This window comes from Myxocyprinus asiaticus, chromosome 13, assembly GCF_019703515.2.
Source record: "Myxocyprinus asiaticus isolate MX2 ecotype Aquarium Trade chromosome 13, UBuf_Myxa_2, whole genome shotgun sequence".
Classification (NCBI taxonomy): domain Eukaryota; kingdom Metazoa; phylum Chordata; class Actinopteri; order Cypriniformes; family Catostomidae; genus Myxocyprinus; species Myxocyprinus asiaticus.
In genome coordinates this window covers 33893454-33920870 of record NC_059356.1, presented here as the reverse complement: position 1 = coordinate 33920870, position 27417 = coordinate 33893454, and the positions used below count along the sequence as shown (strand labels likewise).

Sequence of the window (27417 nt, the reverse complement as noted above, 5' to 3'; positions counted from 1 at the left end):
CATGTCCAATTTTTTACAGCTGTGAAGGCGCTAATAGGCTACATAGCTTTTCAGGTTAATCTGCTCAGGTTCTACTCAATAAAATAACTAAAGTGCTCCTATTTGTGATATTTGGCCATCATCCTGAAACCCATAATCATTAACAGATAGGTGGGGAAGAACAATATTGCCTCGCTATAATTCTGTGATATTTGTTCTCAAGTTTCTGTCATTTTTAATGCTGCGTTAGTACATAATTGTTTAAGCTTAACCGGAAGTTCCGCCCACAAAGCGTCATGGGACTCGGGAATATTGTGGATAGGAAGGTTTAAAAAAACCAAAACGTTCAATTCGAATTTCAGTAGGCGATTCGTCCCATCGATGCCTACAATGCAGTCTAGTCTATACAAAGGCAAGTGATGTACATGTCCAACAATCTTTCTTTTCCAGTTATGTAACTGCTTAGGTTCAGGGATGGTTGGCACTAATCCTGTTTTTGTCAATCTGGTGTTAACGATGGAAAAGTTTATAGTAATGTGGAGAAACATAATTAAATATTCATATTTAATATAACCTACCATTTAAAATGTCACAATTGATTTTTACCCTGTTTTCCAGTACTTATATTACAGTACTGGGGGGGGACAACATGAGAGTCTCGAGGGAGACAAGGTGACATCTGGACCGGACCCAGCATCATGTTCTATACCAGCTATTAAAAAACATAAACATTCACCCCCCTCCAACATGCACACTGACTTCGAAAGCTGCTTTAAATAAAACCATTTTTTGGGGATTTTTTTTTTTTTTTTTTTTTTTTTTTAATTATATCCATTTCCATTGTGAGGGGCTTGGACTAAATTACTTTAATATATTACTATAAACTATAAAATACAGCATACTAATCCAAGAAGTAACAATACAATATACACTCAAAAAAAAACATTTTAAAGGGGTCATGACATGAGGAATCAAATTTTCCTTGATCTTTTTACATATAAAAGGTCATTGTACTACAAAAACATACTGTAAGTTTCAGAACTCAAAACTTTCTCCTCACTGCAAAAGAGCATTTGGTGAAACCAAGCTGCCAAAATAACTCATTCTCTACTTCGTCCACATTGTGATGTCACACTGAGGTAGACCTTTACAGGTGTGTTTGACTTCATGCAGGCTGTGCAGACCGATTGACACCATACTTGAAGCAGAGAATGTCAGTTAGAAATTTTGTCCGACTTAAGACGCCATACACCTGCCATTGGCTTTACTAAAAGAGTATCACAAAGCAGTTGTTTTGGGCATGCATCGAATGAGTTCGTATTTGCTCACACTTAGAAGAGTATACTTTGAAAGGCAATGTGGTCGAACTGGTGTGTGCCGATCCGGAACACACAAAACGTAGTATACCCGGGTCTTATGGCAGAAACAGTAAGAGTAGTATGGTAGTATGCCATTTCCAAGATGTTTATTATGAAACCTTCTGTTCCACTAAACTGTCACAAATCCGTGGTCTTATAACAGTACATCATGTTTATATTATGTTTATTGTAGTAATATGTTTATTCATACATTTTTAAATGAATAAAAATACTGACTACTTTATAGGTAAAACCAATAAAGGCTTTTATTGGACTTTCTTGTACACATAGCACTGTATTAAACAGCACATAACATTTTCAAATTAATACTGTTCCTGATTCTTATATGTAAAATTCAAACCTCTGTCTATCTGAATTCCACAATCATCTGCAATAAAGAAAAGAAACATCACTGCGTTATCTGCCATGACTGATGTAGGTTCAGCTCATAACAAAAAGCACAGAAAGTGTCCGGCTTTACGGCTCTCTTTTCAACTTCACCCCCGACCGCAATCGGCAAATCTAGCAGATCGGTAAGTTGAGGTGCAGCTCAAGTCAAACACAGCTATTTGCATCTGACCGCCTCCACAACATCAAATCAATGCCTACTTCCCTACTTTATCACTTCCATAGACCCCACCCACTGGCAGCCAGTATGAATGAATGAATGAATGTTGCATTTATAGTAGCGGTGAGCAGTGAGATGGCAAGAGGAGAGAGACAATCATAACGATGGGTGTTTACTGTCAAGTCTTAAAGGAGAAGCAGCACCAAATCCGAGCATTTCTGACAGGGTGAGTCAGAATGAGGGTGGAAAACGATCATGTTTTACAAATATATAACTGTTTTTGTAATAAAAAAACTAAACTAATATTATAAGTGAACCTCAAGGAACACATTAAAATAATAATAAAAAAAGGCATGTCATGACCACTTTAAGATTTACGCATTTCATTTTGATAACACAATTCCATCAAATTGAATTAAGTAATCTTTGACAAAAGCAAATGTAAATATATATATATATATATATATATTTACATTTGCTTTTGTTAAATTTGGCATGGCAAATGAGAATTTGTATTGGAATGAGATGTACACTCAAACATTTTAGCCTACTTTTATGATTTACGCATTTGAATTTCATAAAATTCCAACAAATTATTATAAAAAAATAATAAAACATATACATTCCATTACAAAATCTCAAATTTGCCTCAGTATTCCATGTAAGATCACGTTACTTAGATATAGGAATGGCAATACTATATAGATGTACTATACAGTAGGTATCAACCTGCATCAGGGATACATGTAGATATTTAGATTTTCAACTACACATCTTTGTGTCAGATGTACACATGGCCATTTTGCAGACATCTGCCCTTTCAACCAACATGAAGGTGAATCCCCAGCTTGGAGGTTTTTCATGCGTCACTGAATCAGGTGCCACAGCAGTCATCAACGTGCACAGTCCCGTCTGACCACATTCTTCACAGGCTGAATACTACCAAACAAAGGACCCCAGCCTAGTTCCTCGAACACTTTGCTAAATGTGGGTAAACTTTAAATAGCAGTTGTTTATTGTACAAACATGAATCATATAAGAATGATATTAACTAGATAAAATGGGATTTCATGAAATTAGAGACTTTATTGGGTGAAATTAAGGGCTTGACAATTAATAGCACAAATGTATATTTTTATCATGTTCTTCTGAATTTTTACAAATCATTATTTTATTAGATATATTTATAAAATATAATAACCACAGCTATAAAACAATTTGGCAACATTAAAATGACTAATTTCATAAACATTTCTGCATTTACTAGATTAGACACTTTAATATCTGAAATATATGGCCCCACTCTCACCAACACCCGAGTTCAAACTTCTACCAGTCATTACCTTTCTCTTGGCCCAGGACAGGACAAATACAGTCGGCTGACAAGAGCCCTTGTGGGACACAATGAAAAACCAAGTAAAGGTCAGCAGTTTCATTTTCAGACAACCAATTCCAAACCAATGAGGATTATTTGACCAAATGATCCTCACTGGTTTGAATTTATGGTTGATTGCTTTAACTGTCAAAGGTACAATTAATACATTTATTTTTTTAATGACACATCTTTAATGTTATACAAAAGTAGCTAGATCTATTCTCTAATAAATACAAAGTAATCACAGTTTAAATCTAAGATTCTGATCAACCTTTAGAAAAGGAGAGATTTGGTTTACAACAACAATGTGGGATTACAGTATTTCTGCTATTATTACTAAAAAATCTTTAAAGATTTAAATTTAAAGTCTTTAAATTCAGTGCATCTTAATACATCTAACCATGGGAGAAGTCCAACAAAAAAAAATCTCATTTCATACAGTATCTCCCACCTTATTAAAAAAAACACCCAGTGTCCTCTCTTCTTATTCTTGTGTCTGGTTGTGCTTTTTTGTTTAGGGTTCTTGCATGATCCCACAAGGTTAATCTGTCTTGGCAGTCTTTTGCCTCCAAGGGTAAATTAGTTCACCTACAAACAGTTTCTTGCACAGAGCAGCCCAGGAATCTTTAGGGTAACAGCTAGAGGTAGGTGCCCAGTAACACTGCAGCACGGAGCTGCACTTCAATGGGTTGATCTGTAGATGCAGAAAAGAAAAATACATTTTTCATTAATGTTTGCTTATTTGGCACGTTACATTATAAAACCTCAGAGATTAGTAAAGCACTTCCAGTGTTTGCACTGATTATTAAATGCAGACAACAGACTTCAGAAATAGACCAAGTTGAGACTGAACCAATTAGAGCTGTTTAGTAACTCTGATACCCACCCCACAAAATCAACACTCCAAATCCAAACAACAAATGAAACCTAAGCATAAATACACTATAGGATTAGAAGTTGTTTCACCAACAACTAACAACCAACCTACCTCCATCATCAGGTGAAGAGGAGTTCCAGACTCCTGACAAAGCACCTTGAATTTAACTCCCTCTGGAAGACAAAGATTCATATAAACTACAGTAGTTAGACAATCAATCGAGGAACCACATAATTAGGGACACAGTGAGTACTGTACATTACTACATGGCCTTGAAGTATATTGCATAGCATCACAAGTCTTATGTAAGAAAATAAACATGACAAAGTTAAGAGAGTTCTAAAATTATTTAAGTTATAAAAGGAATAGTTCACCCAAAAATGTATATTCCGTCATCACTTACCCTCATGTTGTTTCAAACCTGCATGACTTTCTTTCTTCCATGGAACACAAAATCTGATGTTAGATAGAATGTTAGCTTCAGTCACCTTCATTTTCATTGTATGAAAAAAAAGCTGCAATGAAAGTAAATGGTGACTAGGGCTGGGTATTGATACAGATTTCCCGATTCAATTCGATTCCGATTCACAAGCTCTCGATTCGAATTTAATTGAGAGCTTGTGTGAATTGGTATCGAATTTAATTCAATACTGATTCAAATGGGTTTATTTCAGCTATAATGTCCCTTTTGCTTATATATGAAATAAATTCTCTCCCAGCTAATGCTGTTAATTATACAGGGGACCTTTTAACTAGGTACATTAGGCAAATATTAATTTTACTAATTATATTTTATAACTTTTTCATCATTTTGGTCACATTTTGGCTTTTAAAAAATTCACAAATTAATGTATTCAATCAATAAGATATTATATTTGATATATTATTTGTTTGTTACATAAGTATTGTTAAATTGCATAATTTGTACTATTTACAAGTGTTTACATTGATTTGTTGAACACATGCTAAAACCTGTACTGTCTCTTTAAAAATAAAAGCTTTTCCGTAAACAGCGTCTTTAAATGAGCGCAGGTTAACGAGAGAGGACTCGAATGGCTTTACCTCATCTGTGCAATGCATGATTAGAATTAAATGTATTTTTTGTAGATGCTTTTGACCAACAACTGACTGTAAATAACAGAAAGGGTATTAAAAGGGACATTATTCAGTGACAAATGGGTTGCATGGATCTCGTCTTTGGACACACATTACACAGAACAACTTTTGCTCTCAACATGCTGTGAAAGGATTTCGCTTCTGAATACTTCACCACTAAACTGCACAATTACTGGTGAGTGAAATGTAAACATTTACCAACCAGTTGCCAAATATATTCATTTTAATGGCATAGCGTGAAATTTAATTGCTAATGCAAATGGTTTCCTCTCACTGTTTAAGCAATGAGCATAGAGGATTGCTTATTCCTCTATGCTCATCATTTTATCCTTTGCCATTTTACCATGTGCTTTGTTTTTTTCCCATTTGAACTGTGTATATATTACCCCACGCACTGTTTTCTTTTCTATTTTTCCTATTTGTCTACATCTCACATTTCGACTGCATGCATTTATTTTCTCTGTTCTGTTTTACACGGATTACTGCATCAATCTCAAACATCTGCTGATCAGGAACCAACACAACAACAGCAAACAATTGCGTGAGGGATTCACACCGATCTCAAACCCTCGCCATAATAACAATAAAGAATTGCGTTAAAGTCATGGCATCCGCTCATGTTATTGCTTCCTGCTTTGCATGCCACATGTTTACAATTGGTTCTTCCATCAGCAGTGAGGGATTTACATGTGATAAATGTAAGGAATTAGTCAGGCTGATGGGAAGGTTAATGAGTAAGAGACATGCATCCGAACGCTAGTGGAGGTCAGTGAGAGAGAAGCTGGTAGATACAGTTTCGGATGTGGGTAGAACAGCGAGCAACACACACACTTTGGTTCCAGCTGTAGAGCCCCCACAGCAGGGCATTTGGGTGATGTCTCGGCAGCATTCTCGCTCAGCAATGCGACACCACTCTCCTGTTCCTGTTAGGGTTTCCAAACTATTCTCCACAGTCAGTGATGCACCCACTGCGAATCATGTTGGAAGTGCCCTTGTTATAGGAGATTCTATTGTAAGGAACGTGGAAATAGAGACTGCAGCCACAATTGTTAAATGCATTTCGGGGGCTCGGGCATCTGACATCAGATCAAATTTACAAGTGCTGGCTAATGCTAAACGTAGATTTTCTAAAATTGTTATTCATGTCGGCACTAACGATGTCCGGCTTCGCCAGTTGGAGATCACTAGAGATAATATTAAAGAGGTGTGTGGACATGCAAAAATGATGTCAGACACTGTAATATGCTCTGGCCCCCTCCCTGCTCATCATGGTGACGAGGTTTATAGTAGATTATTGTCACTGAATAGCTGGATGTCTGAGTGGTGTCCAAAGAATAGCATAGGATTTATAGACAATTGAAAGAGTTTTTGGGGTAGACCTGACCTGCTAAAGAGAGACAGACTCCATCCCTCTAGGGAAGGTGTCGCTCTCCTTTCAGGTAATATGGCTCATAGTCTTAATAGTGATAGTATTTGACTAACTGGGGCCCAGGTCAGGAAGCAGACAAACTGGCTAATCCGAACGTCTGCTAGATGCCTTGAGACATCACACAGGTCACTTAAACCAGTGGTTCTCAAACTTTTTTGTTCCAAGGCACATCTATGTAAATATTAAATTTCCAAGGCACACCATTTTTTCCCCCTCAAAATACAATGATGTGTACATCCTCATAAATGTGAAATAAACTGTATTAAACCTTATGCTGCCTCTGAAACACAAATTAAAAATGGACTTTTTTACAAAAAAATTTACTTCACAAATTTCATGGAATATTTGAAAAGGGTTATTTAGGCTGTAAGGACAAATCAGGGCTCTAAGCAACCATTTCTATTTAGGAAAAAATGCAAAAGAATAATGACGGATAAAAATAATATATTGATTATAAAACAATGTTTGTTTATTTTTTGGAACTTGCATTGACCTGGAATTTGCATAAATTCCTGTTTGGTAGTCTCATTATAAAGTGTGAACATTTCAACAGGATATGCAGTTTAAAATCTGGCAGTGCGTAGTTATAATGTTACAATGCGCACCTCTGTTAGAAGCAGAATACTGTTCGGTTCGGTGCGCTGTCACCCTCTCGCAGTTGTGCAAGGAGGCTCTTATTGTTAGCGTGACATTTCATGTTTTTTTTTTATGTTTGAGATTTTGCTTATCACGTTGAGTTAGACGAGGATGCCGACATGCTGTTTACTGGTATCGCGCATTTTATGGATTCATGCATTTTTATTTGACACTATTTTTCTCAGAAACTTGTGTTTGAGCGCGAGGTTAAGACATCATCCATCAATAATTAATTATTCAAAACACTGTCAATCATTTTGACAGATAGGCCTACAAGCAAGAATCTCCGCTTTAACGATCTTCAAGTGGTATATCTTCACTATCTGTCGGTCTATGCGTGCATGCGAAAGAGAGAAGAGGAGAGCGCACGCAGCCGCGTGAGACTGAGAAAACGGCACTTTGAATGCAAAACTAACTAACGTGCCTCTTTTAAAAGTACTTGGTATATGATGCAAGATGCATCAGGGAGTTTTTATTCTGAATGTAGGTTGCAATAATAAGTTCATAACTTTGGGTGTAAGATCAGCTGTCACTCGCACTGGTGCAGCCAAATAATTGTCCGAATTCACACGCAGTAATTTTCACTCGCAAATGCTGGAGCTCTGCAAATTCAATGGCACACCGGCCCACCTGCCATGGTACACCAGTGTGCCGCGGCACACCGTTTGAGAACCACTGACATAAACTACAACACATTGAGACTGTATGACCTAGATTTCACATAGAGACTGTGTCTGTTCCCCGAACTACCAAACTCAAACCCTTCACTAAATCATTTAGGAAAAAAAATTAAGGTAAAACTTGAAAATAACAAAAACATTAAAGATAAACATCATATAAAGGTAGGGTTACCAAACATTAGATCTCTTTCAAACAAAACACTAATTGTAAATGAAAGTATTACAGATCATAGTTTGGATGTGCTCTGTTTGACTGAAATCTGGTTTAAACTTGATGACTATATTAGTTTAAATGAATCTACAACCCCAGGTTACTGTTATAAACATGAGCCTCATCTGAAGGGTCGAGGAGAAGGTGTTGCTGCAATTTACAGTGAAGTATTTGGTGTTACTCAGAGGACAGGATATAAGTTTAAATCTTTTGAACTAATAATGCTTAATGTGACACCGTCAGATACAAATAAAAAAATCTGTCGTCTTTTGCCCTTGCTACAGTATATAGATCACCTGGGCCGTATTCTGATTTCCTTTGTGAATTTGCAAATGTTCTATCAGATCTAGTAGTTACTGTGGGTAGAGCTTTCATTTTTGGTGACATCAACATTCACATAGATAATGAAAATGACACACTGGGATTAGGATTTATCAATATTCTCAACTCTTTTGGAATCAGACAAAATGTGACAGGACCAACTCATCACCATAATCATATACTAGATTTAATTCTGTCATATTGAGTTGATGTTGATACTATAGAAATTCTGCCACAGAGCGATGACATCTCAGATCATTACCTCGTCTCTTGTATGCTGTGATCAGCTAATGGTACTCAGTCTACACCATGCTATCATTCAGGTAGAACTATTCTTTCGACCACTAAAGACAGCTTCACTAATAATCTTCCAGATTTATCTCATACACTCAGTAAGCCAAAAAGTCTAGAAGAACTTGAAATAATAACAGAAAATATAAATAGTCTTCTCTAGCACTCTTGATAGTGTTGCCCCCTTCAATTAAAGAAAAAAGCCCCGCACCATGGTTCAATGATCACACTCATGCTCTCAAGAGAGTAGCTCGGAAAATGGAGCGCAAGTGGAAGAATACAAAATTAGAGGTATTTTGCGGTGCATGGAAGGATTGTGTCTGTAGCTACAGGCAGGCACTAAAAGCTGCCAGGTCAGCATATTTTAGGAATCTTATAGAAAATAACCACAACAATCCTAGGTGCTTATTCAGTACTGTGGTTAAATTGGTTAGGAATAAAGCCTCGACTGAACCAGATATTCCGTCGCAGCACAATAGTAATGTCTTCATGAATTTCTTTACTGATAAAATTGAAATAATCAGAAATAAAATTGGAATTATGCAATCGTGTCATAGTACCGCAGAAAAGTGTCTAAATTTTCCTCACAAGCATCTTCAATCATCCACTGTCATAGGTCATGAAGAGCTAACAAAACTTATCGAAACATCAAAAGCCACAACATGAATGTTAGATCCAATACCAACTAAGCTCCTAAAAGAGGTATTCCCTGTAATCTCAGAACCTCTTCTTAACATTAACGCCTCACTATCCTTAGGACATGTCCCAAGAAACTTTAAAATGGCAGTTATCAAACCGCTTATTTACTAGAAATTTCCTTCTACTCAATTCCAACAAAACAGAGGTACTAATTATTGGAACAAAAACCTCTAAAAATAAGCCGCTAATATATAATTTGACTCTTGATGGACGTACTGTTACATCGTTACAGCGAAGAACTTAGGTGTTATATTTGGTACCAATCTGTCCTTTGAAAATCAAATTTCCAGTGTTTGTAGAACAGCATCCTTCCACCTCAGAAATATTGTTAAGTTACAACACATGCTCTCTGTTGCTGATGCTGAAAAATTAATTCATGCGTTCATGACCTCAAGATTATTGTAATGCATTACTCGGAGGATGTCCTACAAGTTCACTAAATAAACTTAAATTGGTTCAAAATGCAGCAGGCAGAGTACTGACTAGAACCAAGAAATATGATCATATTAGCCCCATTTTATCATCATTACATTGGCTACCTGTTAAAATTTCGTATCAGTTTTAAAATGTTGTTAACTACGTACAAAGCTTTGAATGGTCTAGCTCCGCAGTACTTAAGTGACCTTCTACCACGCTATTTTCCATCACGTTCATCAAAAATCTGGCCTGTTAATAGTTCCTAGAATATCAAAATCCACAAAAGGAGGTAGATCCTTTTCCTGTTTGGCTCCTAAACTATGGAATAGTCTCCCTAACTCAGTTTGAGTCTAGACTAAAGACTCATCAATTTAGCCAGGCATACACCTAATTTATCCATCAACTCACAATATTAGGCTGCTTTAGTTAGTATCTGCCGGAAGCAGAAACTTTTATCATGATCTATAACTCTTGAATGGCATCTACACAAATATTATTCTATTTGTTTCCCTGTTTCAACCTCGGGATTCATATCCCAAGGTTACCAGAGCTGGCCAGACCCAGCTCCGTTCCTGCTTGGTGTCGGACTCCATTACTACATGTCTTTGAGTGATGATGACTAAATGTAGCCGGTGCCAGCTAGACATCACTTCAGTCTATTACGATGGACTTCAGGGGATGAACTGATGCCAACTCCAACCATAAGACATGGGATACTTCATATGCCAATACCTGAACATTGGACTTAGGATAGACCTCACCGAAATGACCTGCCGGTTGAACTGCGATGCACCTCACAGATCTCTGCCTGCATCACCTTGGTCTAATGATGGACTACACTCTTAAAATGGAATACATAGTCTATCAATTAATTGCCAACAAAAGCCTTCATCAGCCAACTAACAAAGGACAATGCATCTATGTGAATTTCTGCAGTTAATCCAGGATGAACTTCAAAGACATTAGTCTTACAGTTCATACAAAATCTTTGTTTAAACACTAGCCCTTAACATTTACAGTTGAAATCAGAAGTTTACATACACCTTGGCCAAATACATTTTAACTCAGTTTTTCACAATTCCTGACATTTAATCGTAGAAAACATTCCCTGTCTTAGGTCAGTTAGGATCACTACTATATTTTAAGAATTTGAAATGTCAGAATAATAGCAGAGAGAATTATTTATTTCAGTTTTATTTCTTTCATCACATTCCCAGTGGGTCAGAAGTTTACATACCCTTTGTTAGTATATGGTAGCACTGCCTTTAAATTGTTTAACTTGGGTCAAATGTTTTAGGTAACCTTCCACAAGCTAAGTTGCTGGAATTTTGGCCCATTCCTCCAGACAGAACTGGTGTAACTGAGTCAGCTTTGTAGGCATCCTTGCTCGCACACGCTTTTTCAATTCCCCCACAATGAGCCTGGTTTCTCCCAAGGTTCTTTATCTCCATTAACCAACCAGTTTTGTGTTCCTTGCCACAGTCGCCTTCGGCTTGCTCACTGGGGTTCTAAATACAATTATTATTTAATTATTTATTTTTATACAAAATTTACTAAGATTTTATAGATATTACAGTTTCATTTTCTGTTAATGCATGATTTTCTGTAAAGCTGCTTTGAAACTATGCGTGTTGCGAAAAGCGCAATACAAATAAAAATGACTTGACTTATTGTAGTAGAGGGTTGCGCACTGAGTGAAAGATCGATCTTGGGATTTAAGAATCGATATCGAGATTGTTCAAATGAATCTATATTTTTACCCACCCCTAATGTTGACTAAGGCTAACATTCTGCCTTACATCTCCTTTGGGTTCCATGGAAGAAAGAAAGTATTATGGGTTTGGAACAACATGAAGGTGAGTGAATAATAACAGAATTTTATTTTTGGGGCAAAAGTTTTTTTTTAAATAAACAGCTAAACAAGTTTTTTTTTCCCAATGTGATTTGGCTCACCTGCCAATCTGTATGGTCTACAGAAACGTAGGCCGATGGCAAACAGGGGAAAGGAGTTGATGAAGTCAACACTTAGATGAATCACTCCCTGGAACAGCACCACCACCAGCCGCAGCTAGAAATAAGCAGAGAAACTCTTACCATTGCTAACAAACACCAACCCAGCTAGATATTGCTTTATATAAATAAAAATAACTTTTCTAAGATATTTATGAGTTGTGATTTTTTTTATTTATGGATGAACCAATATTAACATATTTGGCCGATACTGATTGAAACAAATAACTATTGGCCAATACTGATATTTTGCCACTCACCTTATTTTGTTATCAGATCACTGTTTTCCTTAAGAATTATGCTTTCGAAATGTACAAAAGCTTTTTTTTTTTTTTTTTTTTACAGTTCTAACAAAAAAAACTTTCATTGAACATGGACTGGATCTTTTGAACACATGCAGCTGCCATGTGTGTTTGTGTTGTGTGTCTTTTTGTTTAAATTAAATATAATTTTGACTGTTCAGCCGGTTCCCGCCTCCTCCTTTCCCAACCTTAACCGTGTTACATTGGTGCTGAAGCCTGGGAAGGAGGTGGGATGCGCTATCGTGGAGTCCTCGCAACTACAGCCAACCCAAAGGAGCAGCCGCGGCCATCCGCCGGGGGACAAAGGAGTTGCTGCCGAATGCCTGGATGCGGAGGAACGGCCGCCGTCCGCGAGGGGAGGAGGGGCTCGCTGCCGGCCACCTGGAGCGGTGGAGCCGCTGTCAGGGGCGGAGGACTTGCTCCGGTCTGCCCGGGGAGGAGCGGCTATCATCTGCCAGAGGTTGGGGAGTGGCTGAGGGCCGGGCAACAGCGTATCTGGGCGCCGGCGAACCAGGTTATTCCTCTCTCTCTCTCTCGATCCACTTTGCCCTTTCCCTCTCCTTTTTTTTTTTTTTCCTTTTTTCCCTCCCCTCGTCCCCCTCCCCAGCCCTAGAGAGGCAGGGAAAAGCCTGCCGGCAGGCGGAGCCAAAAACAAATCTATACAGTATCAGATTTGTATAAGAACAAAATAAAAACCACTAAGGACATCATAAATTTATACTAATAAAATATTTTAATGGTGATTTTCACAACACAAAGCATGATGACAAAAGGAATGCAATTAACAATCTGACTGATACAGTCCAGAGTTTCCAAACTGAAACACTAGTAACACATGAAAATAGAAAATGGTATCTGCATCAGACTGTTTAATTGAGATAGCATAATGAGGATGAGGGGGAAAAAAGTGACTCACCAGCGTAAAGACTAGGTAATACAGTGCGGTGGTAGGCAGCAGGAACAGCAGAATCGTAAAGAGCAACGTGCCAATGAACAACTGCAAAGGCAACAGACACAGGAAATGTCAATGGGACTGTGTTAAATGTAGCAAGATTATGTTGAATGAGCAGTCGATGAACGAGGGATATAAAATTGTGATGTACCTGGTCCAGGTCGTATGAACACGAGTCAACCCTCTGCCTTAGTACGTTCCATTTCTTTCCTCTGAAGAGCCGCCACAGGGAGGAGAGGCCACAGATCTTTAGGCAATACAATCTGGGTAAAAAGATCAGATGACAAGAAAGTCAGACAATTTCCCGCTCAATCAGCATGCACTGCAATTTTCAGTCAAGATTAAAAGCCCTGGAAATTGCATGAGGGGTAATATGAAAAGAAACTATCTGCCCAGACAGAACTGAGATCACACCACCGTCACAGGCCTCAAGTAATTAAAAATTTGACACTGCCCTCTACTGGAAAACATTGAAAGTGCATGAATATTAAGTGACTTGCCAGTGAAATAATTACAGGTAAACATAAGTGAAACTCACCTGGCACCATACACATAAAAACAGTAGATGTGGAAAGTCAGAAGAGCCACAATGTCAGACACTATGGAGAGAGCAAATGTCAATCCCAAGCAGGCTGAGAGGCCTACATACCACAGTATCCTCTCAATGAAAGGAGACATCAAGTGGATGTAACCTGTGGACACCATCACATACCATACATGAACTACTATGACCATCTCCAACTACAGTTCAGAAGAACTAACCAATTAGAGTCAACGTGTACACTTCAACCTTGAACATTTTACTCACTGATCCACAGATGAATGTGGTAGAGAAAGAATCTCCCCAGCACTTGGTCGAGAGATCTGTTCATCTTCAGACCAGCAGGAGCTCCCATCAGCCATTGTAACAGCTCCTGCAGCTCCTTTGCTACATGCTGAAAGAAATTCAGAAAGACAATTCAGACATTGTCTTTTATTGTTATATTGCTGCATCTATGAGCACTATAAGTAAAATGCATGCTTTTGTGATCCTTCTTGAAATAGAGATACTTAAAGGGATAGTTCACCCAAAACTGAAAATTCTTTCATCATTTACTCACCCTCATGCCATCCCAGATGTGTATGACTTTTTCTTCAGCTTAACACAAATTAAGATTTTTAAAAGAATATATCAGCTCTGTAGGTCCATACAATGCAAGTGAATGGTGACCAGACCTTTGTAGCTCCAAAAATCACAAAGGAATTAAAGAAGTAATCCATAAGACTCCAGTGGTTAAATCCATGTCTTCAGAAGCATATAATAGGTGTGGGTGAGAAACAGATCAAAATTTAAGTCCTTTTTTTCACTCTAAATCTCCACTTTCATTTTTACATCTGAAAGTCACGTGGTGCCTGTTAAGTTTAATTTTCACGTCTCAAAGTGAAAGTTTAAGTGGATGTTTAGAGTAAAAAAGGACTTAAATATTGTTCTGTTTCTCACCCACACCTATTACAATGCTTCTGAAGAGACTGGATTTAACGACTGGAGTCTAGGGCTGGGTGATATGTAAAAAATATTTTAGTGATAATCGCCTTAAAAAATATTGCGATATACGATTATATCGTCAACTCTCCTGCCGAGGGTCAGTTAATATTTTTGCTTTATTGATTTTGTTTTAAAAATTAAATTTATTGAAACATGAAAAACATAAAAGACATTTCTAAATTTAAAATGCACTTTAAACTAAATGAAGAAGCAATTAAAATAAAGTGATCAAAAAATCTTATTTAACCTCCCCGAATCCAAACATTTAATGTCTCCACGGTTCCATTTGCCATCACACAAGCATCCGTCAACGACAACAGGTGGAAAATTACTAACAGCCTACAGATTAAGAACTAAAGACAATTATACATTTACAAATAATAATCTTAATAAATAACCTAATAAATTCCCTTGTGTTTCCAAAATAATGCTGCCAAATGTGTTTGTGTTGCGTTTTGGTAATACAGTTTATGCTACCTAAAGAAAGTAAAATAGAACTCAATTTTAGGTTTAAGGTGAACGTGTCTTGTATTACTTTATGATTTAATCACTTTCGTATTTGTTTCTTTAATACAAAGATACCTGTATATTTACTGAACCTGCAGAGTTGTATTCACAATGCATGTAAACCGCAAACTGCTTTGTGGAAATAAAGTGAACTAAACTCACAGCACCTCCTGAGATGATCGGAGATCATTTGCAGCATTCTCATAGATGACATTATTCTTGCAAACAGTTTTCAGACGAATGAAACAGAGAAAAATGAGTGAAAACTCTTTACATGCACCTGTTCCACAAGACAGCCTCATGCTGCACGCCTCTGAACAAACAGCGAATCAGACACGAGCTTTGATGGCTTTTATTTTGTGTGTCTGTGACTAACAGCATTTCTTTTCATGTGTCACTTTGAGACGTCTTACAGGTCCCCCGCCTGTTGTGGGTAGATGAGCAAAATTACCCACACATGAAATACATTCGGACGAGGAGCTTGCCAAAAGGATTCAGACTCGTCGCATTTGGCGGGTGCTAGTTTCACACCCTGGGCTACAGTTGAATATATTTGCTGACTTCCCAGATCCATGTTTTTGCCATTTCCCAATATTTTCGATCATCGTCTGTCAATTGAGTGTCGCAGTCGGCATCGGGATCTTTGTAAGATATCATCGATATCCAATAACATCGTCCCATCGCCCAGCCTAATCTTCGTTTCTGTTCTGCTGAAGAAAGAAAGTCATACACATCTGGGATGGCATGAGGGTGAGTAAATGATGAGAGAATTTTCATTTTTGGGTGAACTATCCCTTTAACTTGATATTTATATTGAAGTCAAGTTGTTTATTTGTCATTTGCAAAGCTTACACAGGGTTCACTGGGCATTGGAATGCTTGTGACGAGTAATATTACTAAAATGAAATAGAATTTACTAACTTGCTGTAATAGTAACAGTAATGTGTTCAATTAATATTCTCGGTTCAATAGAAGTTAATCTCAACCAAAAGCATTTCTAGAATTGTTTATTACCACAAAAAATAATTTAAACTAAAAATGGAGGTTACAGTGAGGCACTTACAATAGAAGTGAATGGGCCAAGTATTGGAAGACAGAAATGTGAAGCTTATAATTTTATAAAAGCACTTACATTATTTCTTCTTTTAAAACTTGTGTATTATTTGAGCTTTAAAGTTGTTTAAATCATTATTTTTACAGGATTACAGGGTTTATGGCGTTACGCCATCATGACAATGAATATAAATTTACACAAAAATGGTTAGTAAGCAGTTTTATCACACTAAAATCATGTTAACTTGCATATTGGTTACGTCTTGTGGCTATACCTGAAACAGTGAGTATTTTAACACTTATGTATTGGCCCCATTGAATTCCATTGTCAGGGCCTCACTGTTACCCAGATTTTTGCATATTTTTTTTTATTTTTCAAAAAGGAAGGACAAGTTTGGTGTTTATCAACATTATGCCACAAATGCTGTCGATGAGCTTAACTTGTATTGAATGCAGAATATTCCTTTAGGAACTGCAAGTGGGAAAAAAGCGAACAAGTCAGAATGTACAGAACTCTTGCTATACTTACATCAGCCACTGGCGCTACAGTATTCGCTAGCTTGCCAATGCGATTCTCCCTGTAGAGCCACGAGATAAGCAGCAAACCAAGGGCTATGTCCACAAGAAAGGACACAAAAACGTTTGCTTTTCTGTGAGGGAGTGGAAATGAGGTCTTAGTAGGGCTACATGCCTTATTGAATAACAGAGCAAATGACAAAGTCCTAGATAAAGACCTTATAAATGCTGTACCTCATGAAATCCATGTGTGTCGTAGCTTTTTTCGTAGAGAAAACAGTCTTGAAATGTCCTGCCCTGTATCCTGACTGAACACAGGTAGACAGTTTGCTTGAGATTAACAACACTGGGTGTAAATTTAAAATCCTGAAATACAAAAAAAAAAAAAAAAGTTCAGTCTGACACTCTTTGTTTTAGGTTAAAACAAAGCTATACACAAAATAAAAATGAACTAATTATTTACTCACCCTCATGATATTCCAGGTGTGTATTGCTTTCTTTCTTCACCAGAACACATTTGAAGAAAAATAGAAAAATATCTTTGCTCAGTTGGTCCTTAAAATGCAAATGAGTGGTGATCTCTCTTTTGAAGGTCCAAAAATCACAGACAGTCAGCATAAACATCATCCATACGACTCCAGCTGTTAAATCAATGTCTTCTAAAGCAGGGGTCTTCAACAATTTTCGGATCAAGGACCACTTGTGGGTAGAGAGACGGAGCCGGGACCCCTGTTACATATTGTATAAAATTGATTGTTGTGCCTTATGCCTATAAAAATGTGTATGGTAGGCACCATATTATTGCATGTACATACTTTATGGTGTTTTTATTGCAAAGCAATTGAAATAATTATTAAATAATGTACAGCAGCGTTCTGCTACTTTTCTGACATGAAGTGACATTTTTCATTTTCCTTCTTAAACACTGTTTCATACCCCCTCCTTAATAAAAAAGAAAAAGATAGACAGACAGACAGACAGATCCATGCAGAATAACATTTTTTTTAAGGTTACTAATATGGAGTGTTCATCTCATGTGAGTGATCAATTTTATACATATATTTTAAAATTTCATTTCATTAGGAGTAAAAGTTTGCAATGATCAATGGAAACATGTAAATGCTTCACGCAAACAATAATTTGGGGACCCCCTGTGGTACCACCATGCATCCACTGTTGAATACCCTTGTTCTAAAACGTCAATCGCTTATTTACTTTGTACTTTTTAATGATAATCCAATGCTTCAGGAGAGGGTGGAGTCCAAGCGGTCTCTCGTGTGACGTATTTGCATTGCCGTGATACAGACGTAATCTCACATTCTCCACTCAGTTGAGACATCCAGGATAAGCACACAAACGCACCATTGTGAGTAAAGAAACAGATAAATACAGATCTAAACCAAAACCAACCAAGCTACTGTACAGCGTTCCTTCTCACTTGTAAAAAGTGCTGCTCTTCCAGCTGTGACTCACGTGCGTTAGTTCTCACGTTTCAAGTGCGATTACGTCACATGCGCATACCACTGCTGACCGGAAGCATGATTTAGAGTTTAAAAAAGTACTTAAATATTTCTCTTTTTCGCACCAAAAGCAATCGAGTTGCTTTAGAAGACATTTATTTAACAGATGTTGTCATACGAATTAAGTTTATGCTGACTGTCTGTGATTTTTGGAGCTTCAAAAGAGAAATCGCCATTCACTTGCATTTTAAGGACACACTAAGATTTATTTCTATTTTTCTTCAAATGTGTTCTGGTGAAGAAAGTCATACACCCTGTCTACACCGGGCGCGTCCATTGTCGCCACGCACTGCAACGGCTTGAGGCTGTCTACATTGGATGCGTGACACAAATGTTCTAAACCGTTTAATTTGTGTAGTAGCACAAGCATGTGCAGCGCAAAATGGAACACGACACCCATTTATTGTTGGCGCAACGGACGCCTCCAGTGTAGACAGCATCATTGATTATAATGGGGTTCTATTGTTTTCGACGCAACGTGTCACTCACGTCTGGTGTAGACAGGGTGTTACACACCTGGGATATCATGAGGAAGAGTAAATAATGACAGAATTTTCATTTTTGGGTGAACTCTCTCTTTAAGAGTTGAGAAGACACAAGACATGGTTTTATTGATGTTTGTGTTAACGATATACACATTGTACCCAGCAAAGTGTGTGTCAGGGACACATGAACTCACCTGAAGCTACAAAACCAGTTCCACAAAGAAAGTAAATAGGTTAGAAGGATACAGACTGGTACAGAGACCTGTTTTAGAAGCTCTACAATAATACTAGCTTCCCTGCCTTCAGACTGCCAGTGGGTGAGCTTGAGAGGCCCATCATCATATTTGTCCAGGAAAAAGAGAGACTGACTCTGAGCTACTGTCTGAAAGACCAAAAGCAACTCGGAGGGCTCAACGTCAGACTTCTGGCCAACCTCCTGTATTGGGTGGAGCTGGGACAGCATAACCTTCCTCTGATCGTAATGAATGAGGATGATCTTATCTTTCTCACTGCTGCTGTCACCATCCTTTCGTTCTTGGTCTTTTAGAGGTTCCCCATTGTTTTGGACCACCTGGCAAGTAAAACCCCTTTTTCCAATCTCACGACTCAACTGCAGCCAGCATTTCTGAGGAAAGATGGTACTCAGGTCCTTGAGAAAGCTGTCCATTCCTTCTTGTCCTTCTTTGGGCATACTCCAGGAACCCAGGACAGTAAGATCCATTTGCGTCTGGCTCTGCATCTCACTCAAGTATTTCTTCACCTGACCAGGTATGAACGGGTAGTGAATGACAGCCAGTAACACAGCAGCATTGTGACCTGGGATCCAGCGCCCAACCAGCAGGCCGCTGTCAGCAGTGTTGCAGCACTGGGGAAAGAAAATCTTCAGCACCATGACGGTGTGCTATGAAGTCCAGCAACAGTGAACGATAAACTCCTGTATGGGTAAAGCATAGAAAAGGCTTATTTTATGTGCACATTTTTTTAAATAAGCATCTATAGACGTTAGGTGCTTATAATTATTTTTTAGATTGTAAATGGTCAGAAAAGAGATACATGCATAATTCAGCAGCATCCACAGGTCTAGCTGTGTATTCTTGCCCTTCAAATTCATTGAACAGTCGGGTCGTTTCTATGGAAACCACACGCTCCGGGCAAATTTGCTATCGATTTAATTCCCTTTATTTTTACCGGGACCAAATGCAAAGCCGCAGATGCTCTACTTTATATTGTAATAAGAAAATATGCGGTACCTTGTGGAATTTGAAGGGCAAAAATTTGGAGATGTTGCTCTTATCTGATGACCGCCAATGAGCAAGCTAATTTTAAACAAACTAGCTAACGTTGGCATGCTCTCTGTTTAAAACTTTTAGCAAAATATAGGAAGAATTATCGGCATTCATCTGTCCAGACTCTCTCTAAACTCTGTCGAATGACTGGAAACACGTTTTTCTCTACAAGAGAGTACCGATCACAGCAATGCACCGTTCTCATTGTTTATAGCCCGTCTTTTAATCTCCGCCGGACGAACACAATGGATATTTTCTGTTCCGACCCAAGTCATGAAAGCTCGTGACTTTCCGTCGACTTGAGGGAGTTATAAACTATGAAAAATAAATGTAAAATAAATAAAGGAATAAATTATTAAGAAAACGTGAATTATCTAATGAATAAATGTGTAGTAATATATATATATATATATATATATATATATATATATATATATATATATATATATATATATATATATATATATATATATAGACACACACCGATCAGCCACAACATTAAAACCACCTGCCTAACGTTGTGTAGGTCCCCCTCGTGCTGCCAAAACAGCACCAACCCGTATCTTAGAATAGCATTCTGAGATGTTATTCTTTTCACCACAATTGTACAAAGCGGTTTTCTGAGTTACTCTAGACTTTGTCAGTTTGAACTAGTCTGGCCATTCTCTGTTGACCTCTCTCATCAAGTTATTTCCATCCACAGAACTGCCGCTCACTTGATGTTTTTTTTGTTTTTGGCACCATTCAGAGTAAACTCTAGAGACTGTTGTGTGTGAAAATCCCAGGAGATCAGCAGTTACAGAAATACTCAAACCAGCCCATCTGGCATCAACAATCATGCCACACTCCAAATCACTAAGATCACATTTTTTTACCCATTCTGATGGTTGATGTGAGCATTTACTGAAGCTCCTGACCCGTATCTGCATGATTTATGCACTGTACTGCTGCCACACGATTGGCTGATTAGATAATTGCATGGATGATTGCTGGTGCAAGACAGGGTCAGAAATTAACTTTTTTATAATGGGGCAATTTTTGCCATCCGGGTTTGATTTTTAGAGGCATTGTTCTGCCTTTATGAGGGCATTTAAAAAAAAAAGAAAAAAAAAAAGAAAGAAAACAGTGTCACCCTTTTAGGTAAAATACTTTAATTTAATAAATTTATTCAAATACATTTCTAAATTAATTCAGTAAGGTTGTTACTTATAAATTTAAATCAAGTTTGTTACTTATTAATTTGTTCCGGCATAAAGTCATATTTTGTGATGTAAGGTATTAGGCTTTAAATAAAATATTAGAAAAAGTATTAGATGCTAAGAGGGTATTCCTTAAAAGTATTTTTATTTTATTTTTTGCCCCAAAATTTTTAATTTCGAGGGCATTTTTGTCACTTTCAGTGGCATTTTTTGCCCCAAGCCACCATTAATTTCTGACCCTGAAACATATTGTACTAGACATATCACAAGAAATACTGAATATATAATATATAGTCAGGGTTGGGAGGGTTACTTTTGAAATGTATTCCAATACAGATTACAGAATACATGAGGTAAAATGTAATTTGTAATGTATTCAGTTAGATTACTCAAGTTCAGTAATGTATTCCAAATACTTTGGATTACTTCTTCGGCACCGGTAGATTTTTTTCACTTGTTTTGACTATAAAAACTCTGCCAGTACAGTAAGACAAAATACACATGTTAAAAATACATTCTCTGAAAAACCTAAATATCTTATGCAGTGTTGTTTCTAAAACAAGATAAATCAAACTGATCTTGTTTTAAGGATTTTTAGATATGTTTACACGAAAACAACACAAAAATTATCATCAAGAATATGATTTTTGCCCTAATATCAAAGGTCTTACTAGAAAAAAAGAAATTATGATCCAACGTGAATTTTCTTGATAAAAAAATATGATCGTGCCTGGTAACATGTGCATGTAAAATGGCTAGAAATAGCATTTTAGCTTAGCGTAAAGCTGACAATTTACACAAGGTTTATTTCTATTTCTTCTGCTCCAAACTTACTTCAGACTTACTTCTCTGTCTGCTCGTATGAATGTAACACATCATAAGAAAGTGTTTCACCGCTGTTCAAATGCACTTTGAATCGCATCATATATATGTATAAATGTTTTCCATCTGAAAGGACTAAATATTAAATGCAACAAATGACAATAAAATGCAAAGTAATCTCTTCAGTAATCAAAATACTTTTTGAATGTAACTGTATTCTAATTACCAATGATTTAAATTGTAACTGTAGTGGAATATTGTTACTTATATTTTGTATTTTTAATACGTAATCCTGTTACATGTATTCCGTTACTTCCCAACCCTGTATATAGTACTGAATATAAGTGCCTCCTAGATTTACATAGATTTTAACTTCATTTTTTTTATTTTATTTTTTTTTACAGAAAATGAGGGGCAAATCAAAATAATTTTTTTGTGGTTATCAATATTATGCCACAAATATTGTCGATTGAGCTCAACCTTTATGGGCTACTTGCACAAGTGCTTCCGCGTTCTAGTTAGTGCGGCTCAGGCGTTTCCGGTCACAGCGTTCAGTGCAGAGATTTATACATGGGAAGGCAGATTATTTTTTTTTTAGGGCTGTCAGTTGATTAAATAAATAAATAAATAATATTTCTGGCGCTAACGTGACGTCTCAATTTTATAATTTGCTGAAATTTGCCTCTAAATATATTTTTTCCTTTCCAAATGTATAAATCAAACACGTATAACCTGCAGCAGTCTGGCCGTCTCACTGACACGTGTTTCATTCATTGATGATATTTCATACCAGTTGAGATTCAATGATAAATTCCACCATACACCGATTGCAAATGACTTTTCTTTGGATAAATGTCCCAGATGTATTTATTTATAAATGCATATGCTGTTATCTTACTCTGAACATGCTTTAAAATACACTCTGATGAAGCCGTTGTATTATCAAATTACATAAATAAATAACTGAGCTAAAATACTGTATATTTAACCACAATACATATATTTAATCTATTTCAAACGTTATAACTCACTATCTTTAGCAGCTCTTATGGGTTTGCATTTCAACATTTTTTATATGCAGTACTTTTCAATGAAACAATGACACAAAATAAGGATTAAAACATACATTTATTAAAAACAGGGTGATGCATGCGTTCATCGCATCTTTCTCCTCCCTTACACATGGATCACAATGGTGACTGAAGAGATCACCGCTGGTGCTGACACCCTTTGACTCATTCAACCTTTTGTCATTTGCGTTTCGAGCTGATCAGTGTTTAAATGTCTGCTACAGACCTCCGTGTGAGGAGAAACGGTGAAATGCGCTAGGATTGGAGTATCTACTTGACCAGACATTCTCAGATCGGCTCGGGCTGAATTAAAGCTCCGAAAACTGTTCTTCCACTGAAATGTGAAGAAGCTGTACACGGTAATGTTCAAAATACTTCATCTCCTACCTCAGAAAAGATCCTTACTTTAAAATACTCCTTCGAACACATTGCGATTGCATTGCTGTATAGGAGAAACAGAACAACCTATCGGAAGTATGTAGAAAGGCAATACACTTGCTTTCACTTTCATTTTCCCGTAAAACACTGGAATACACAGCGAGGACAGGGAAAACAGACAGGCATGTTTAAATAACAAATGCTGCCGTCCAACCCTACAAGAACCAGGTTTATATAATTATGTAGGTGGATTGCGTGCAACAAGCCTTTTTGCAGGCATACCCTGTATTGCTCTGGCGATTCAATCATATATATATATATATATATATATTAATCTGAGGTGAATGGTCTTGTGAATCAGACAGGTAAACACAAATATGCGATGGAGTGGTCTGCATCCCCAACACAGACCTCAGGCAATTTTGACTTTGAGCAATCCACTGATAGCCTACATGCATCTATGCGAGATAAATAAATGAAATCTAAAAGGAATTGATCATATATTGTTATCACACTTATATCTGTTGGATAATTTGGGGAATGCATACCAATGATTATGGCAAGATTCAAAAACTTTCTCCAGAACATGTTCCCGCATTTCCCCATTCTGATAAAAAGTCTTGTTGCAGGGAAAAGCACTGATTCTTCACACATGTCTGTCATCTGTTTAGATTCCTCTTCCTTGTGTGGAAGTGTAGGCACGTTACCCTCCACTAGTGGTCCTCCTACTGTAAATATATTGTTTCTGAGAAATACAAGAGAACCGAAAGTACAAGTAATTCTACTCCCAAGGCAAACAATTCATTGTAAAGAAGAAGAAGAAGAAGAAGAAGAAGAAAAAAATACACTATTTTGCATGACTGGAATTTCAGTTTCACAATGAGATCATTTAAACGAATGTCAGTGTCAGGAGAGGTCAGCTTTACTCAAACTGCTACGAAGTTGTTTTGATACATACTGATGTCATCATTCTTGTTAAATGGGCAAATGACACATAACACTCCCAAGATATAGCTTATTCTTATGCTTGTCACATGGAAGGCTTCTTAGCTGGGCCATACGCACATGCACCCACTGGAATCGTTTTGATTCCACCAAAAATTGCATGCAAAACTGTAATAACAGGATCTAGATTAGGCTACTTAACATATTGGCACAAGTTGCCATGATGTTTATTACCCAGAGGATTTTTGTGCAGTTGGGGGAGTGTTTACCATACCTGCCTAAAATCAAACATGGTGCATGAAGTCATGCAACTTTAGGTCTATCTCTATTTGCAAGAAATGAAACTCACGGACCAATGTTTGCTCTGTCCACTGTTGTGGATTTATGTTAGACCGATAGTAAGTTTAATTTAACGTGTCAGTCTGGATCTGAACTGTCCTGCACGGATCTGTCAACTGACAGTGTGCCACGTTAACTGGGGAAATGAAAGCATGTGCATCCCATGCATAATCCATTATAATCCCACAACTAATTCTTTATGCTATGTATGAAAATAAACAAGTTTAATGCGGTGAAGATCTATTAAAAGGCAGCTAGGTAGAAGTACACATGGCATTAGGATATTCTCATGTATCTCAATGTTGATCATAAGTATATTTAATTTCTATAAAAATTCAACCTTTTGTTCTTTGAAAATGTTGCTATAGATGTAACTTTACACCAAAGCAAACACAAATACTTCCCATTAATCATTTAACCACATTTTACCAAAAAAAAAGTTTTGAAAAATGTCTAAATGTAGAAATAGCATTGAAAGAACAAAAGCATAACTTTGCTTTGGCTCAGGTAAGAGTGTCGAATCCCTGATTGATTTCACAGAAAGCCTAAAAGTGTAAAGATTCCGGGAAATGGGCGGTGTCTATATTACTCGCAGCTCGTGCTTGTGGCAAATGGAGTTTAAAAGCGCCTGTCAGTTGATTCTGACATTGGAACGCACAGACATAGTTGCGAAGAGTCGATGTCGCGCGCAGCTGTGGAAATAAGTCAATGGGAGTTCCAAACAACCTGATTTTGGAAGCGGCGGCAAGAGTTTGTCAAAGAAAAAGTTGTATTGACTACTCTTGGAGTTCAAATTTGCTAGAACGGTAAGACGCGAGTTACTTTACACAACCGTCTTTACTCTTAGGAGCGGTTTAAGGGTCTACTTTATGCCTTTATAACGCTAATGTATCAATGTGTGCCTTACGCGATCATATTTAAGAGATAATTGTTTTGTTTTGCTTGCTTTACCTTATAATGTAACACTTATAACATGAAAGGATAAAATAAACTAAACGTACTCAAAATAAACGATAAATGCATTGTTAATGGCGTAAACATAGTATAACAGTAATTCTTGAAATAGTCATGTGATAGAAATATCTCCCAGACAATAATTAACCTTAAAAACTAGAGTAGAACAGTAGTGAATCCTGATTTCTACTAAATATCTGAAATCCTTTTAAAACATGAGGTCATTATGGATGTTGCAATGGACGCTTTCCATCAGTCAAGAGTTTTATGTGATGTTTGATACAATATGTGGCTTGACTCGTTGAAGTGCCCATTCGTTAATGGTGTTATTTACTTGATTTTCGACAGACGAATGAGCCTCATCTAGATGACCTTTATATGGTACGGTATGGAAGACCACATTGGCTGGTCTTTCCTGTAGGATGGTGGCGCACAGTTCAGTGGAAGGGAATCAAGGCACAGAAGAACCCAGCGCGAGCACAGAGCCTTCCCCAGAAGTCTCCCAGTCCCAGCGGTCCAGGCCGAACCAGCAGGCAGCGTCTAGGACTGTATTCCAAACACATTTCATGCCCTTCAGCTTTGAGAGAGATTTCAAGACCATCGCAAACACCACTTCTATGCTGGAAGAGAGTGGCTTCTACTGGGGTCCTATGACTGTGGAGGAAGCACATCAAAAGCTGAAGAAGGAGCCAGTTGGAACTTTCCTGATCCGGGACAGTCGTCAAATCAACGTGTTCTTTACACTGAGTTACAAAAGCCAAAACGGTCCCGTGAGTGTCCGGATTAACTTCAAGAATTCCAAATTCAGTTTGACGGGCAGCAAGGAATCTTTTGACACTCTTTTCAAACTCCTGGAATTTTACATCAGTTCCCCTAAGAAGGGTCTAGTCAGGCCCTACAGGAAAGAACCAGTGCAGTCCCTGCAGCAGCTGTGCCGCAGACGGATAATCGAAACATGCGGCGGAAAAGACATCGACCGCATCCCTGTGCACACAATCCTCAAAGACTTCCTTCATGCCTTCCCTTATCCGCTATGAAGACTAGACTTGTTGCATTAAAGCGCTGCTGGAATATTCTGGAGATACTTGAGAGACTCCTCGTGGTCCTGCTCTGTTTTAAGAAGCAGGCATCCGATTGTAGCACATTTTGGAATATGAGACTTGAACACTTCACAATGAAAGTTTACATTGTCTGTGAATGTTTACACTATACAGGAAAACTGTTTTCCTTTCAACATATTTCTGCTATGCAGAGAGAATTATTTCAACATAATTATTTTTATAAAAATAATAAATATATTTGTGACCAATTTAAACCACCTCATTTTCTATTGTCTTTGTTGTTCTAAGCGTGGGGTATATATATACACACAGAGCCCTCACAAAATGATCATAATATTACACAGGACATCAGATCTTTAGTTGTCAAACTAAAACAAGTATTATGTCAATGAAAGGCTAACATGAACACTAATTAATAGGAAAGCATGTCAGAATTCTTATTTAATTGTGCTTAAAGTTGTCAGGCTTTTCAGAATTAAAATATGTAGGTGAGAGCATCTCGGTGACAGTTAAACTTACTAGACTGGCACGTCAGC

At 37.4% G+C, this 27417-nt stretch overlaps 2 protein-coding genes across 6 annotated transcripts; one reads left to right on the top strand and one right to left on the bottom strand.

Moving 5' to 3' along the window:
• Positions 1-775: 775 nt before the first annotated feature.
• Positions 776-20335, bottom strand: LOC127450096 (phosphatidylinositol N-acetylglucosaminyltransferase subunit Q-like). 5 transcript variants are annotated; one of them, XR_007898908.1, is made up of 11 exons: positions 19022-20335; positions 17057-17188; positions 16836-16956; positions 14030-14156; positions 13760-13913; positions 13373-13484; positions 13186-13266; positions 11911-12025; positions 4269-4330; positions 3732-3974; positions 776-3296 (listed from the first exon to the last, which is right to left on the bottom strand). XR_007898908.1 is itself a non-coding variant. In XM_051713866.1 (11 exons), the coding sequence occupies exons 2-11, from the start codon at positions 19717-19719 to the stop codon at positions 3822-3824; spliced, it is 1755 nt and encodes a 584-aa protein (XP_051569826.1). In that variant the 5' UTR covers positions 19720-19761; positions 19881-20335; the 3' UTR covers positions 776-3821. The 5 variants fall into 5 exon arrangements, 4 of the variants coding, with proteins under 4 accessions (XP_051569826.1, XP_051569823.1, XP_051569825.1 ...); XM_051713866.1 differs by having other exon boundaries at positions 776-3974; positions 19022-19761; positions 19881-20335; XM_051713863.1 differs by having other exon boundaries at positions 776-3974; positions 19022-19761; positions 19885-20335.
• A 5151-nt stretch (positions 20336-25486) lies between these two features.
• socs1a (suppressor of cytokine signaling 1a) lies at positions 25487-27124 on the top strand. The gene is made up of 2 exons (XM_051713918.1): positions 25487-25672; positions 26169-27124. Exon 2 carries the CDS (start codon positions 26243-26245, stop codon positions 26855-26857), a length of 615 nt encoding a protein of 204 aa, XP_051569878.1. The 5' UTR covers positions 25487-25672; positions 26169-26242; the 3' UTR covers positions 26858-27124.
• Positions 27125-27417: the final 293 nt, after the last annotated feature.

Coding starts and splice junctions, on each gene's coding strand:
- LOC127450096 (XM_051713862.1), bottom strand. CDS start 19,719: ATGGTGCTGAAGATTTTCTTTCCCCAGTGCTGCAACACTGCTGACAGC. Junction 14,157..16,835: donor CTGTAGCGCCAGTGGCTGAT/GTAAGTATAGCA, acceptor AATTTCTTTCAG/CATGTAGCAAAGGAGCTGCA. Junction 3,975..4,268: donor CTCTTCACCTGATGATGGAG/GTAGGTTGGTTG, acceptor CTGCATCTACAG/ATCAACCCATTGAAGTGCAG.
- socs1a (XM_051713918.1), top strand. CDS start 26,243: ATGGTGGCGCACAGTTCAGTGGAAGGGAATCAAGGCACAGAAGAACCC.